The sequence below is a fragment of the Oncorhynchus nerka genome, linkage group LG6, assembly GCF_034236695.1.
Source record: "Oncorhynchus nerka isolate Pitt River linkage group LG6, Oner_Uvic_2.0, whole genome shotgun sequence".
NCBI lineage: Eukaryota > Metazoa > Chordata > Actinopteri > Salmoniformes > Salmonidae > Oncorhynchus > Oncorhynchus nerka.
In genome coordinates this window covers 34,640,976-34,655,803 of record NC_088401.1, presented here as the reverse complement: position 1 = coordinate 34,655,803, position 14,828 = coordinate 34,640,976, and the positions used below count along the sequence as shown (strand labels likewise).

The window sequence follows — 14,828 nt, the reverse complement described above, 5'->3', positions numbered from 1 at the left end:
ACCATAGCAAAACTTTTGCAAAAGAAATCTGTATTCTGATTGGACAAGTTCAGCAAGTACCTCTCCTTTTCAAAACATTTTCTCCCTACTGAACATGACCCAGGTCTCCCCCTCCACTGCAACACTATCTAGCCTCTGATGACCCTGATTAGTGACGTGCTCCATGGTTGGAGTTATCGGACCACCGCCGTCCGTATGTCACTGCTGATCTGGCATGCAGCGGTAAAAGGTGAATTGAAGGTCAAATTCTATACAATTACATATGCCTTAGATCAGAAATGATATACAATCAACTAAATGCTCAATTTTCCTATTGTATTAAAGAAACGGTGGGTTAATACTAGAACAGGCCAGTGGAGCAACAAAGCTGTGCATGCGAGGGGGATTGTCAGAGTAGCGAACCAATTTTAGCAATGTCAATTGAGTCCGTGCCTACAGGATTGTACTGGCGACACAATAACTGAACTTGTCCAATAAGAAACCTTTGTAAATTGTTTTGCTACGGTATGCACTAATGAATAAGACCCTGGCTGCTTTTAAGTGTATTGAGGCACATCCACACATAAAACCGTTGACGTCTGCTGTTTGCCCGGTGCTAATTTATGCAGGATTATGCTAACGGCCTGGGGCTCTGGTGAGCCTAGCGCACAAACGCACACATAGGAATGACTCAGAGACAGCCTGTAGAAAAGTGCACACACGGACACACAGAGCTATTTCTGTCATCTACCTTTTTTTTCTTCATGTAGTGACATTGTATGTTTCATGGAGATCATGTCACTGTACATCGCTGCGTTACTGCCGTTACGTGATTCTAGCGCAATCGCCGAAGGGATTATTGATCCTTAGACGGGAGAGTTTAACAGTCAAACGGCAAGCTATGTAGAAAACAAAACTTTATTTAAATCCCATATGTGACCCCTATTTGCCACAAACATTGCACAGTATGAAAAGAAATCACATCATTGGGCATTGTGTCACATTAGCTATACATAAACATGGTCCTTTTTTTGTACATAAAACGCTTTTTGGTGATTTAGAAAATGCTCTACTGTTCCCGCTGCTGGTGACATCACAAATGAAAAAACAAAATCTTAGTGTTTTTCTTACAATTGAAATTCACTGGCCGTCGCTACACGTGGCATGTCCCAAATTGTACCCTATTCCCGATATAGTGCACTATAAATCGGGAATAGGGTGCCATTTGGGGTAGCGACGCAGTGAGGAGGAAGGCTCCGACTAGGAACCTGCTACATTGTTCATCTGAATGATCCCTCTGTATAGGAAACCGCTTTATCAAAACCAAAAAGAGGTTTACTTTCTTTTAAAATATCAAATGAAGTATAAGAAAACTATTACCTTATCATGAAAAAAAACACAGAACACTTATTACTACAGTAGTGATAACGTTAATCATCGATGCAAAGAACAAAGTATGCTTTAAGACACTGAGATGAGATGGGGACCCTAACTCGGCCCTATTGTGCGAAAGTCCGAGTGGGAGCCATCGCAAACTTATCTCTGAAATGTAAAAACACATCTGGAAACTACATATCCTATCACGGGGGATTGGATCTGTGTGGGGGAGAAGAGAACCACCCTCTTGTCTCATCCGCAGAACACTTGTACGCCCTCATGCCTTGCTTGCTCTACTAAAATCCATAGGAAAAAGTTAAGACAGAAAGTTTTTTTTTGTTGTCTGTCAATATTTTTTTGATCCCGTCTGCAAAAGACACACAGATACTTACATACACGCATATATGACAAAGTAAAAAATAACTAACAGCCAAGGCACCTTGATACAGTTTTGTACAAAAACAATCCTCATTTATGATTTGTATACCAAAAATAGAAATAATCAGGCTTTTTGTGTTTGTTACGCAGCCACTAAACTCATGCTAGGAGTTCCGTTAGGGACAACATCTTTCCCTCCACTTTCTCTTTAAGACACCAGTTGTTTTGCCTGCAGCTCCATCTCTGCCGCCCGCTTGAGGGCCACATCCACTAGGAGCTGGAAGCCGCTGAAGTCCTGGGTGAGGTCTGGAGGGGTGGGGGGAGGGGTATTGAAGAGCCCACTCTGGGGGCTCAGGTTACCCTCTGTGGTGGTGGTCACTGCCGGGGCTCCCAGCCCTTCCTCCTGGCATCTGAAGAGCACCAGAGCCTCTGTGGTGGAACGCAGCAGCTCTGCAGCCCTACGGTGGTCTGTTTTACTGCTGGAGAGGAAGTAGGAGAGGGAGGAGGGAGGGCTGGAGCCCTGCTTCTGCATCACAGTGGAGTTGACAGTGGTGTGACGGATGACGGAGGGCCGGCGGGGCACTGTGGTGGCGGGCCCGGGGGAGGAGGAAGGAGACATCTTAGGGGATGATATGGCCTTCTGCAGGACGCTGGGGCTAGGGAGGCCTGCCTCGAAGCTTGAGGGGTGCAGTGCCCGCTGGTCGTAGCTGTCCTCGGGGCCAGTGGCGGCTGTGGCGTGCTTGGGTGACTGGGAGCTGGATTCAGAGAAGCCCCCGTCGTCTCCCTTGCGGCCCTTCCGGGAGATGGTGAACTGGTTGGGGTCTTTACCGTCTTTCCGCAGCATCTCCGGGAGGAGCCGACGGCGCGCGTTGATGAACCAGTTGCACACCTGGAGGAGGATAGCAATCGACAGTTGCTTAAGTATACAGCATAGTTTCACAAACAAGTTGTCTCAATATACTTTTTTTTTTTAATTTAAGAAAGAATGGGAAACAGAAGATGACACGGAGAAAGGAATTACACTTTCACATGTCGACATAAAAACAGGTTGCATCAAGGTTAACATATTTGCATGACACGGACAGCTGTTTTTCTGTAGTACCCAAAACATGCATCTTATCTGAAACATCTACAAGCATGTGTGGTAGGGGTTGTACAACTTGTTCTTGATTGTATATATTCTGACAATATTTTAAAGCTGTTGTTATTTTTTATTTTTAACCTTTACTTAACGAGGCAAGTCAGTTAGGAACGGCCTACCCTGGCCAAACTAACCCGGACGACGCTGGGACATTCACAGACGGTTGTGATACAGCCTGGAATCGAACCAGGGGTCTGTAGTGACGCTTCTAGCACTGAGATGCAGTGCCTTAGACCGCTGAGCCACTCGGGAGACCAAACTGTCTTGGTTATTTTTGTTATCTAAAAAACAATGTCCATAAAATACCTCTTTTATGGACATACATTTTTTTATATTTTTAGAATACATAATTGTACGCAAGTCTGAAAATATAACAATCATTTGTGATACTTCTAGATTTTGTCATCAAGAAACTAACTAGACCTTCTAAAAGCCATCATGGTGAGTAAACACTAGTTTGGACTAAGGTGTTGTTGCCCTTCCCAATCCTATTGTCATGTGGATAAAGAGACAGTCCTCGCTCTCCTTCTCTCTGTCCCAGCCTATTGTTGGTCACGGACGGCTCACCGAAGCCTAGAGCTATTAGGATTTAAACGACTCTGTGTTGTTCACAGACAGCTGGGCTGGAAGAGGGCTGGAGGGAGGGAAATTCCTGTGTGAGCGTTGCAGCTAAGCCCACACCAACCACAAAGCAGTGCGAGTGAGTTTCAGAGTGGTCGGTTCCTCCTAGTCACCATGCCTGCATCCCAAATGGAACCCTATTCCCTATAAAGTGACCAGAGCCCTGTGAGAAAAGAAAAAAAAAACACGTGCGGCCCTTATCAAAATTAATGCACTACATAGGGAGCCATTTGGGATGCAAGCTCATGCCATTTCACTTCAGATGTGTCTCAGAGAGAATATTGCAGTCAAGCTTCCTTGAAGGCCATGCCCCACCGAAAGACACACATAAATATACCAGGTGTGGGGGGCTGACACACTGGGTGCCTGGGGAGCTGCTGTTCGGCGGAGTTAAGTGCCTTGCTCAAGGGCACGATGGCAGGCAACATCATCTAGGATTTGATACCAGCAACCCTCCTTGTTGCCAGCTCACTTCCCGCCAGTGAGGTCAATCAGACCCGGATTCTGGCTCTCTTCTCTAACCGCTAGGCTACCTGCTGCCCCTATTGTCCATGTGTCACACTCTCTTTGTTTACGCATTAGTGCATTATGTGTCATAAAAGCGAGACAGGACGTTGCAACACAAGGTCATTGTATATTGTATTTCCAGCCACTAGTTGTCATGCATGCTGCAGCCCTACTAGTCATCTGGTAGTAAACCTATGAACGCTGTCTGAATACTTCAGAAATTTACCTAATTTCCTTGAGAAAAGCATAGCTATAAGTGACAAGATGGGTGAAAGCACGGTTACATTCCCCAATCCAACCTATTTAAATCTGTGACCACTTCAAGGGAGGTAGGACAGAAAGATGTACTTTGATTGAGGCGGCTCGTTAGTTAGCCTACCTGTAGTGTGGAGAGCTGCGTCTGCTTTGAGAGCAGGGCTTTCTCCTGTTCAGAGGGGTAAGCGTTGAAGCGATGCTCGTAGAGCCAGTCCCTGAGGATCTGCACCGACTCCTTGGGTAGATTCCCGCGCCTCTTCCTCTTCCCACTGCTACCTCCTGTGCTGGATGACAGGTCCAGGGGGGCGTCCATGCTGTCCTCGTCGTCCGTCTCACTACCAGATAACGTCATCATGCCTGTGTGTGGCCAAGAGAAGAATGTATGTGTGAGAGAATTTCAGTCAGAATTCCCCTTGTGCCAACCAAACACTGGTCTGTCTGTAGGTCGGTGTCTGCTCTGTCTGTAGGTCGGTGTCTGCTCTGTCTGACACCCTCCTTACGCCAGCCCTGTTCCAAACACTAGCATATAGCGGATGCAGCTGATGTGTCAGAAGCAAGCTGTCAAGTTCAGCCATGTGATTCATGGAACAGAGAGGGAGGGAGGGGATGGGAGGGAGGAGGGAGGGAGGGGATGGGAGGGAGGAGGGAGGGAGGGGGAGGGAGGGAGGAGGGGGGTGAGGTGCCACAAAGGCAGACTGCTCAGACGCTGTGTCAGTTATAAAACCTGCCTTGACAAATACTGCTGGCCTACCTTACTGAGCAAAACATCTCTTCATGTTTCAAAACTGGCAGCGCCGGGACTCAAGACAACTGAAATAGTTATTCTGGGGGATTTCCAATGGTATAGGAACATCTGTAGTCCATTTGAATTGCATTCATGTGAACCTCTTTTGTATTTTTTAAACCGGTTGTATTTTGACACAACCTTTATGTCAGGACAACATATTTCTTATTTGGTAATAAAACAATTTAAAATCTAACTTTCTTTGGCAAATTATTATTATTATTATTTTATCAATTGGACTACATTTAGCAGTTACATTTCAAAAACGAAACATCTGTCATGTCTTGAATTGGAGCATGAAAACATGTCAACATAATAAAAGGGTATCAGGTCATCTGTCCATTGCATAGTGGTGGGAAATGGATAAGAAACAACTAAAGTTAGAATGAGGTAATTACGCAGGCCCTGGGTGAAGGAAGGGGGAGGGGGACCTGTTGCACATCAGCGTCTCCAGACTAAACAAAAGAATCTTGGTCGTCGAACCATTATTTCACTATAATGTCAACGTTTTTGAAAGCGTAACCACTCGTTTCTAACTTAAATCAAGTCCACTACTCGTGTTCTCGTGAATTGAGTGTTTTAGAAATTCCTTTCGAGTTGAGTTTACAAGTTTAAACAACGTGTAGAAGAAGTTCTATTGTGTGATCTTGTAACACGAGGTCGAAGAATGCGAGAAGAGCAGCCTCGCAGAATGAAAGTAAACAGCAACTTCACAAAGGAGGTCAGGATTTGAATGTTGTTGCACCAAAGTTGGGGCTGAAAACTACACGTTTCTCCCTAATATAATTTAAGATTACATTTCGAAACATTTACACAGAAAAGGAAACGATGTAGTAGCCAAACTAACAGATGAAACTTCATACTCTAGTATGCGCGTCGTTGGGGCCACAGAGTTGATACATTTTAATTCGATAAATGCGTGGTGACGTGAGGGTTTAGAGAAGCCCTCTAATTTAGTCAATCACAATCTAGAATAGATGTACCCCTTAGGAATGATCCATTGGAAACTTGTTCATCATGAACTAAGTTGAGTCCGCTATATAAAAAAAAAAAAAGGTAACGTATCTAACACTATTGTATAACAAAGCGGTTTTATACATTTACTAAAATGTCTATCTATTCAACCTTTAAAGCTAACAATTGCTTAAATTTGAAACAGATTGAATGAAGTCACACGCAAACCATTCAATTTTGACAGCCCGTCAGCACGTGAAAAAAACTGTTTTGTCTGGAGCGGAAACAATAGGCTGCACGGCTTGCATTGAGAAATGCACTATGCCCCATCTCACTCAATATATTTTTTGATGCAGACATGTTATCGAAAATGTGACAATCAGCACGCTGGTGAAATAAACGACCTACCCTTTTTTGTCTTCATGTCCGTCAAAAATCCCCTTTTCACGTTGGCCACGAGAGGAGCGCAGTAGCCTTTTTTTTCTCTCGAATTCTATTCCTTTAGTGGCAAATCTTTTTCTCGGGATATTCCACACGTATATTCCAAATGGTTTTGTTCATTGATTTATTTTCGTTTGTAGAACCGTTCGTCGGCTTTTTCATTTGTTTGAGACGTAGTACTTTAACCAGCTACCTGAAATCCTCTGCTCGACTTGGCGAAACCTTTCTCATTCAATGTGTGTTTGATCATGAAACTGGGTGACAGCTATCTTTGACAGCTGCGTGACTCAAACGCACAAAGATCCTCCCACTTTAGAGGAAAGAGCCAAAATCTCTGACAGCATGGCTTTTGCATCGACGTAAACACGATCTCACCGATCAACCGCTAGAATATATTCTACTTTTACGTTACAAATGTAGGAATATAATTTAAATGCGTATGGAAGCGAATGGCATTGCAGTTTTAGTGCCCAATGTTCAAAACAACAACCGTAGCATTAGGTTACTTCTCATTAGTAGGCTATTTCGGACGCGACTTCTCTAATTGGCTTTCCTACCTCACGTATCGAATTTCTGTGTCCATGGTTTCATAAATAGCAGAAGCCATTAGCGTATTAGTTATTTCTTTAGCGGATGCATTATACTACAAATGTTATGGTGGTCAATTTGTCAACGGGGATATTATCCTATGTCAGTCGTAAAGGGCTGCACATGTGAAAATACGCGTGCACGGCTCATTTTTGAATAGCATTTGAGAGTGATTACTCTAAATAAATCAATGCTACGCTGCATTCCCAGTACAAGCCAATCGTCTTCCGTACAAAAATGAGCTCAATATGAGTGACGGACAAAGGGGATGTTTATTTTCCATGGTGGAACTGTTATTTCAGCTGCGTCTGCAACTCCCTATAGTCTGTCTACACGGTTTGGATGTTCTCTGTAGCCTACTCACTTGGTCTTCAAATAGGATCTTGCCCATTTCATGAAATTGTAGGCTACATATCTGGCCAGCATTGCAAAACAACGGCCCACGTGTTCAGGCTATGTACTAAAGTACATGCACACACACGCCTCTTCACTTGTGTGTTTATTTACGGTGTATGTGGGTCAGTGTGTTTTCAAACGAATCACGTGTCAACGTTCTTCAAACTTCTGCCCAGCTAGAGCTGCCCCGGTTAAATGTGTTGTTATTGTGAAGTGGGTAAGTCTAGGAGCAACAACTGCTCAGCCATGAAGTGGTAGGCCCCACAAGCTCACAGAACTGGACCGCAGAATGCTGAAGCGTGTAGCACATGAAAACCGTCTGTCCTCGGTTGCAACACTCACTACCTAGTTCCAAACTGCCTCTGGAAGCAACATCAGCACAAAACTGTTCTTCGGGAGATTTATGAAATGGTTTTCCATGGCCGAGCAGCCGCACACAAGCCTAAGATCACCATGTGCAATGCCAAGTGTCGACTGGAGTGATGTAAAGCTCGCCGCTATAGGACTCTGGGGCAGTGGAAACACGTTCTATGGAGTGATGAATCACGCTTCACCATCTGGCAGTCCGATGGATGAATCTGGATTTGGCAGATGTCAAGATAATGTTATCTGCCCGAATGCATAGTGCCAATTGTAAAGTTTGGTGTAGGAAGAATAATGGTCTAGGGCTGTTTTTCATTGTTTGGTCTAGGCCCCTTAGTTCCAGTGAAGGGAAATCTTAACGCTACAGCATTCAATAACATTTTAGACGATTCTGTGCTTCCGAATTGTGGCAACAGTTTGGGGAAGGCCCTTTCCTGTTTTAGCATGACAATGCCCCCATTCACAAAGCGAGGTCCATACAGAAATGGTTTGTTGAGATCAGTGTGGAAGAACTTGATTGGCCTGCACAGAGCCCTGACCTCAACCCCATCGAACACCTTTGGGATGAATTGGAACGCCGACTGCGAGCCAGGCCTAATCGCCCAACATCAGTGCCCGACCTCACTAATGCTCTTGTGGCTGAATGGAAGCAAGTCCCCTGCAGCAATATTCCAACATCTAGTGGAAAGCCTTCCCAGATTAGTGGAGGCTCTTATAGCAGCAAAAGGGGGGGACACAACTCCATCTTAATGCCCATGATTTTGGAATGAGATGTTAGACGAGCAGGTGTCCACATACTTTTGGTCATGTAGTGTAGTTGGGATCGGGCATAGTGCATGTATCTCCAAGGAGGTAGGGTAAGCCTATGCCAGTCCTACTCATTGTACTCCAAGTGTGGATATGTTATAGCATATATATATATGGGATAATAATTTATTCCCCAGGAACCAATATACTCTGTTTGCCTATTAGGCTGCCCTGTGGAGGGGCCATGGAAGAGAACACAGTGAAAAGGTATCACCTTATTCCTATTCAACACAATTTGTTACTATTGATTTTCTTTCTGTATGTATGGGTCAGAGTACTACTTTGGCTGCGTTTACACAGGTGGCCCAATTCTGATCTTTTTTGTCCACTAATTGGTCTTTTGACCAATCACATCAGATGTTTTCACATCAGCTCTTTTCAGAACTGATCTATCTGATTGGGCAAAGGACCAATTAGTGAGAAAAAAAAGATCAGAATTGGCTGCCTGTGTAAATGCAGCCATTGTGTCCAATCACTGTGTGAGGACTGCACTATTATTAAAGGGCCCAAGCCTGCCCCTATGGTACATAACGGCAGCGATGTAAAGTAACTCAGTAAACATACCTTGCAGTACTACTTAAGTCGTTTATTGGGGTATCTGTACTTTATTTTTTATATTTTTGACAAGTTTTATTTTTACCCCATGACATTCCTAAATAAAATAATGTACTTTTTACTCCATACATTTTCCCTGACACCCAAAAGTACTCGTTACATTTCAAATATTTAGTAGGACAAGAAAGGGGTCCAATTCACACACTTATCAAGAGAACATCCCTGGTCATCCCTACTGCCTCTGATCTGGAAGTGATTCATTTATAAGTTATGTCTCTGTGTTAGAGTGTACCCCTGGCTAACTGTAAATAAATAAAAACAAGAAAATGGTGCTGTCTGGTTTCCTTAATATAAGGAATGAAAACATTTTTTTTGATACTTAAGTATATTTTTTAGCAATTACATTGACTTTTGACACTTAAGTTAATTTAAAACAAAATCCTTTCAGTATTTTACTTGAGTCATTTTCTATTCAAGTATCTTGACTTTTACTCAAGTATGACATTTGGATACTTTTTCCACCTGTATAACGGTACCTGCCAGAATACTGGGTACGTGATGAAGTCATCGGGGAAAAGAACAAATAAAGTACGAGGCTGCTCTCTGCTGGCGATAACTATACAATGCACTTTTCCTTAGAATAATATTCAGTGTGACGTTTTTCGAAATTAACAACATAGGCATGCCAAATACTAAATTGGATGCAATTTGATGCATGCTAATTCGTTTAGAGGGCTTTTCTGCACCATAGACATATAGGCCTACAGAAAATACATTAATATTGTATAGTTTGCATACCTGCTTTAGGTGTTTAAAACAATACATTGAAATCAGAATTGAAAAATACAAGGCCCCAAACTAGCCTGAGTGACAGTCTGTTTGTCCTATCATGTCAATTCATTGTCACCCATTGTCATACCAAACAATGTTTCACTTGACAAAGACAGCAATGGACTAGGAAAGAGCACGACCAAATCTGGAAACAGGTTACTTCAAAACTACACACGCCATTGACGTTTGCCGAACAGGAAAGTTTGGGGATAAGAGTTTGATCCACCTATTTATAAATATAAAACTGGTCATCCACAAGCTTTTCTTTTAGTTGACATGCAATGACAAATGTGAGCTGGTTGAAAATGGAGATCTATCCCACTCTGTGAGATGAGTCATGTCTATTTCAAAACCTTGCAGCCTCATCACAGAATGTTGTTTAATTTGGTCACACAATACAGGTCACATAATACAGATCACATATGCCTTAATATATAGGCTGCTACAGATCTACCATATAGGACAAGTGTGTCATCCACATATTGATGACAGATGATATAATGTGAAAGACATTGTGTTATAATAGTGTCATAATGGAATATCTTTCACATATATTTTCACATATTGTCCATGTTTTGTAAACAGACAGAAATAAAACATGACTCACATTTTGTAGAAAGTAGCCTACATTGGCAAATAACCACTAAAAAGCACATGGGCAGAAAATGCATTAGGCTGTATTGAATCCAATAAAATCGAATTTAAAAAACGTTATAGGGCCATACAATCCTTTTAAGGACGGGACATAACTTTGCTCTCAAGTAATAGGGGTTGTGAGTCTTTTTTTGCGCATATCCCTACGCGTAACCGTGATGTAGCTTTTGGCACGCCTTGCGCATTCCAGAATGGCGACGCCGCCCTTGACGCCGCCGACTTGGGCAAACGAAGTTCCGAGAGTGTACTGTCATCAAATCCTTTTAATTCCCTCGCTGTGGTCATTACTTCTCTACGTACAACTACTTTAACTGTTGGCAATGAGGTAGGATGAAGTGGAGTGGGTCAGGTTACACTTTCCTGTCTAAAATTAGGGGAACTGCGCTGACGCAAGATGGCTAAACTCGGTCTCTATGTGTGACAGCGGGAACAAGACCGTGGATCCATGGAAACCTACCCTGCCATTTAGCTGTTGTTGATGACTGGTTGTATTTTTAGACTTTGTTGTCATCTTTCCGTAACACTTGGTGTCCAGCATATGGTATAAAGGCGAGTCTTTCAAAATGCAGCTGTACAGCAGTGCGTTGACACACTATCCCGGATCCTCTCGCAAAGTTTCGATAACTATCGCAAGTGGTACCACTACCGACCATTTGTCCAGAACAACAACGAGCTCCTCTGTGAATAATAAACCGAGTGGGCCTACTCCAGCAGACACAAACGGGAATACTGTAGGAGAGACTCAATCTACTGCAAACATGCCTGCTGCTGGTTTTTCATGTTACGAGGCTGCTTCCATGAAGCCAGTCTACTACACTTCAACCGCAGAGATAATTATTCTTCGGCCTGACGGAGCTGAGAGATCCGTACCAGTGCACATCCTAAAGGAAACCCAAACCAAACGGTCTCCATCAGACTCATATTCACAAGATATCCTGATTCAGCCACGTGACCGAGAGGATCATTTGGATAGAGACTTGATTGTGGACTTCATTGATCACTTCAGAGGTAGAGGGGATTTTTTCAGTGATAGTCAAAAGGTCGAACGTGAAAATAACCTGATCAATTTTGACAAGAAAGATGGACCAAGTTACAGAAAGTGTGAGGAGAGAATGAACATGGCAAATGGGGAAGGAAATACTGTTACCAGTGACCTTGTTAGCCAAAAACCCCATCAGAACTTGGAGGCCCTGGCAACCCATTTGGGCCAAGGCATCTTGGATTCCTGTGAGAATAGAAATGACAGTGAATGTGCAGACCTGGACTTTCCATCTGGCGAGGCACAGCTCTTTGAGCTCAATGTCCTACAGGAGCCCTCTCCACGGAGAGAAGCAGAGAAATGTGAGGATGACAAAGTGACGCGTTACATTGCGGAAGTGGAGAAACAGAACAAATACCTTCAGGAGAAGGTACACAAGTACAGATTCCACATCATCCCTGACGGCAATTGTCTGTACAGGGCGGTGTGCAAAGCCACCTATGGAGAGCAGTCTATGCACAAGGAGCTGAGAGACCAGACAATGCACCACATAGCCGACCACCTGGATGAGTTTAACCCCATCATTGAGGGGGATGTCGGCGAGTTCCTGATCAACGCAGCGCAGGACAGTGCCTGGGCAGGCTATCCGGAGCTTCTGGCGATGAGTCAGATGTTGAATGTGAACATTTACCTGACCACTGGAGGTAGCTTGGAGAGTCCCACGATTTCAACCATGGTGCACTACCTGGGGGAAGAGGACTCGTCCAAACCCACTGTCTGGTTGAGTTGGCTCAGTAACGGACACTATGATGTCCTGCTGGACAGGTGTGCGGACAACCCAGAGTATGACGAGTGGTTCCGTCATTCTCTGATGCAAAGGAAACGGGACGAAGAGCTGGCCAAGTCGATGGCAGCGTCACTGTCTAAAATGTACATTGAACAAAATGGTCACATTTGAAACCAATAGTTATCCGATTGCTGCATTTAAATATTACTGTGTGTTACAGTAGGCTAGCTGTTACGAAATGGGCCAATCATCTCTGCTGATAGTAGTGGTGCCTCTGTCATCTGAGGTCTGAGAGGGCCTCAGTCAGCACCTGGGGCCCCTGTGCTAAGGACATCTCCTCACAGCCCAGCTCACGACTCACCCTGAGCTCATATACTCTCTCTCTCTCTCTCTCTCTCTCTCCCTCTCCCTCTCCCTCTCTCTCTCCCTCTCTCTCTCTCTCTCTCTCTCCCTCTCTCTCAAAATCGATTGCACTTTAATAATGTGTGTGTGACTTCAACATTGCCTTATTCATTTATTTTTCTATGTTTTGTATTGTAACTGAATTGAAGTGCAGCGCACATGTTAAATGTAGATATTTTTGTTGTAAATACTCTAAATGTCAGAAATGACACTTGAAGGAGATTAGGTGATTTTTTTTTCTATAGGCTACATTAATGCGTTTTATGTTTGAGCACTTAGGTGAGACTATTTATTAGGTTTTTGACTGGTTCATTGACAGTTATTTTTGTATTATTACATATAACAGTTAAGCTGTGTTGCTAAGCTTTATGCCTTTGTGAGGTGCTTGGAGCACAAACAGCAACATTGTTTTTAAATAATAATTTAATAATAATAATTTGTATCCAGGCTGTATCACAACCGGCCGTGATTGGGAGTCCCATAGGGCGGCGCACAATTGGCCCAGCGTCGTCCGGGTTTGGCCGGTGTAGGCGTCATTGTAAATAAGAATTTGTTCTTAACTGACTTGCCTAGTTAAATAAATAAAAATACATCTATTTTGAAATAAACACTTTTGGTGTTCATTTTACTTTCTGTCTTACATTGACATTATTTAAATCTCCATGCAAGATAATGCTCACACACACAACACACACAAACACTTTCTATCTAGACATGGAATAGAATAATGGAATAATCTCGGGTGCTGTTATTGAGTAACAATACAAATTTATGAGTTTATGTTTTGCTTTATTCCCCTGCAACAACCATTAGATGGCGTATTAGACCCCTCAATTGATTTGTTTCAAAGGATTGATTGAAACATGGCGAGGTAGGCTATGAGGTCGAACTAATTATAATTTCACGTGGTATTTAGATAGACTCACAGTAGCCTATCCTACACATAGTGTCAATACGCATACACTAACTGGTGTGTGCAAAGGAACGTTTACTCACGTAGCCTCCTGGATACCCCCCCCCCCCCCCCGCCCCATGCCAGAACATAATTACCGTTCTCCTAGCAGCAGAATATCATGCTGGCACGAGCGCAGATTTTTCTCTCTCACTACATTGCATCCACCTTTGAAAAAAATAAATGGGTAATTTTACGTCCTTTTATTTGTAATATTGCATTAATTATAGCAGCATTTCTTTAGAACGTTTACACCAGTACTGTATGTTGAAAGCTATTGTGTAGGCTCAATAGTCTCTTGTGCTGACAAGCAGGTTTTATACCGTGCTGGTGACGCCTTACTCCACACTCCATTCACTGAAATCCAAAACGCTGTAGATGAATTACGAGTTTCAAGTTGTATTAGTAGTATGTACATGAAACAGATGGTATACACCATTCAACGAAATGCTTACTTGCAGGTTCCTTCTCAGCAATGCAACAACACTAAGAAATAGTCAAGATAAGAATATGAACATATAAACATGAATACATTGTTCAGGATAATAGAATAAGCATTTTAGGGGGTTTATTACTTATCGCCTCAAGACATTTCAGCTTTTCATTTTTTATTCATTTGTAAATGTTCTAAAAACATAATTCCTCCATTTTAAATTCAGGCTGTAACACAACAAAATGTGGAAAAAGTCAAGGGGTGTGAGTAACTTTTTGAAGTCGTTGTATAGTTAAATGGGTAACACTTTACTTGACACCCAGTGTCATAACACATTATGACATGGTCATAACCAATTTCATAGTATGTCATAACCTGTTAAAATATGGTCAAAACATCATGACATATATAGTTTGAACGGTTGTGACATATATTCCATGATTTTATGACTGGTTATGACACTTACATAAGAGTGTCAAAACTCGCAAAACCTACCACACAAGGCAAAACATTCCATTACACTGTCACGCCCTGGTCTTAGTATTTTGTGTTTTCTTTTTTCTTTTGATCAGGCCAGGGTGTGACATGGGTTATTTTATGTGGTGTGTTTTGTCTAGGGGTTTGTTGTAGGTAATGGGATAGTG

At 42.9% G+C, this 14,828-nt stretch overlaps 2 protein-coding genes across 2 annotated transcripts; one reads left to right on the top strand and one right to left on the bottom strand.

The window, feature by feature from the left end:
• Window positions 1–883: 883 nt before the first annotated feature.
• Window positions 884–6,730, bottom strand: tgif1 (TGFB-induced factor homeobox 1). Its single transcript, XM_029661528.2, has 3 exons — window positions 6,405–6,730; window positions 4,383–4,615; window positions 884–2,623 (listed from the first exon to the last, which is right to left on the bottom strand). Exons 1-3 carry the CDS (start codon window positions 6,418–6,420, stop codon window positions 1,943–1,945), a joined length of 930 nt encoding a protein of 309 aa, XP_029517388.1. The 5' UTR covers window positions 6,421–6,730; the 3' UTR covers window positions 884–1,942.
• Window positions 6,731–10,804: 4,074 nt separating this feature from the next.
• On the top strand, window positions 10,805–13,865 carry LOC115131115 (OTU domain-containing protein 1-like). The gene has a single exon (XM_029662721.2). The coding sequence runs from the start codon at window positions 11,195–11,197 to the stop codon at window positions 12,566–12,568; it is 1,374 nt and encodes a 457-aa protein (XP_029518581.1). The 5' UTR covers window positions 10,805–11,194; the 3' UTR covers window positions 12,569–13,865.
• Window positions 13,866–14,828: the final 963 nt, after the last annotated feature.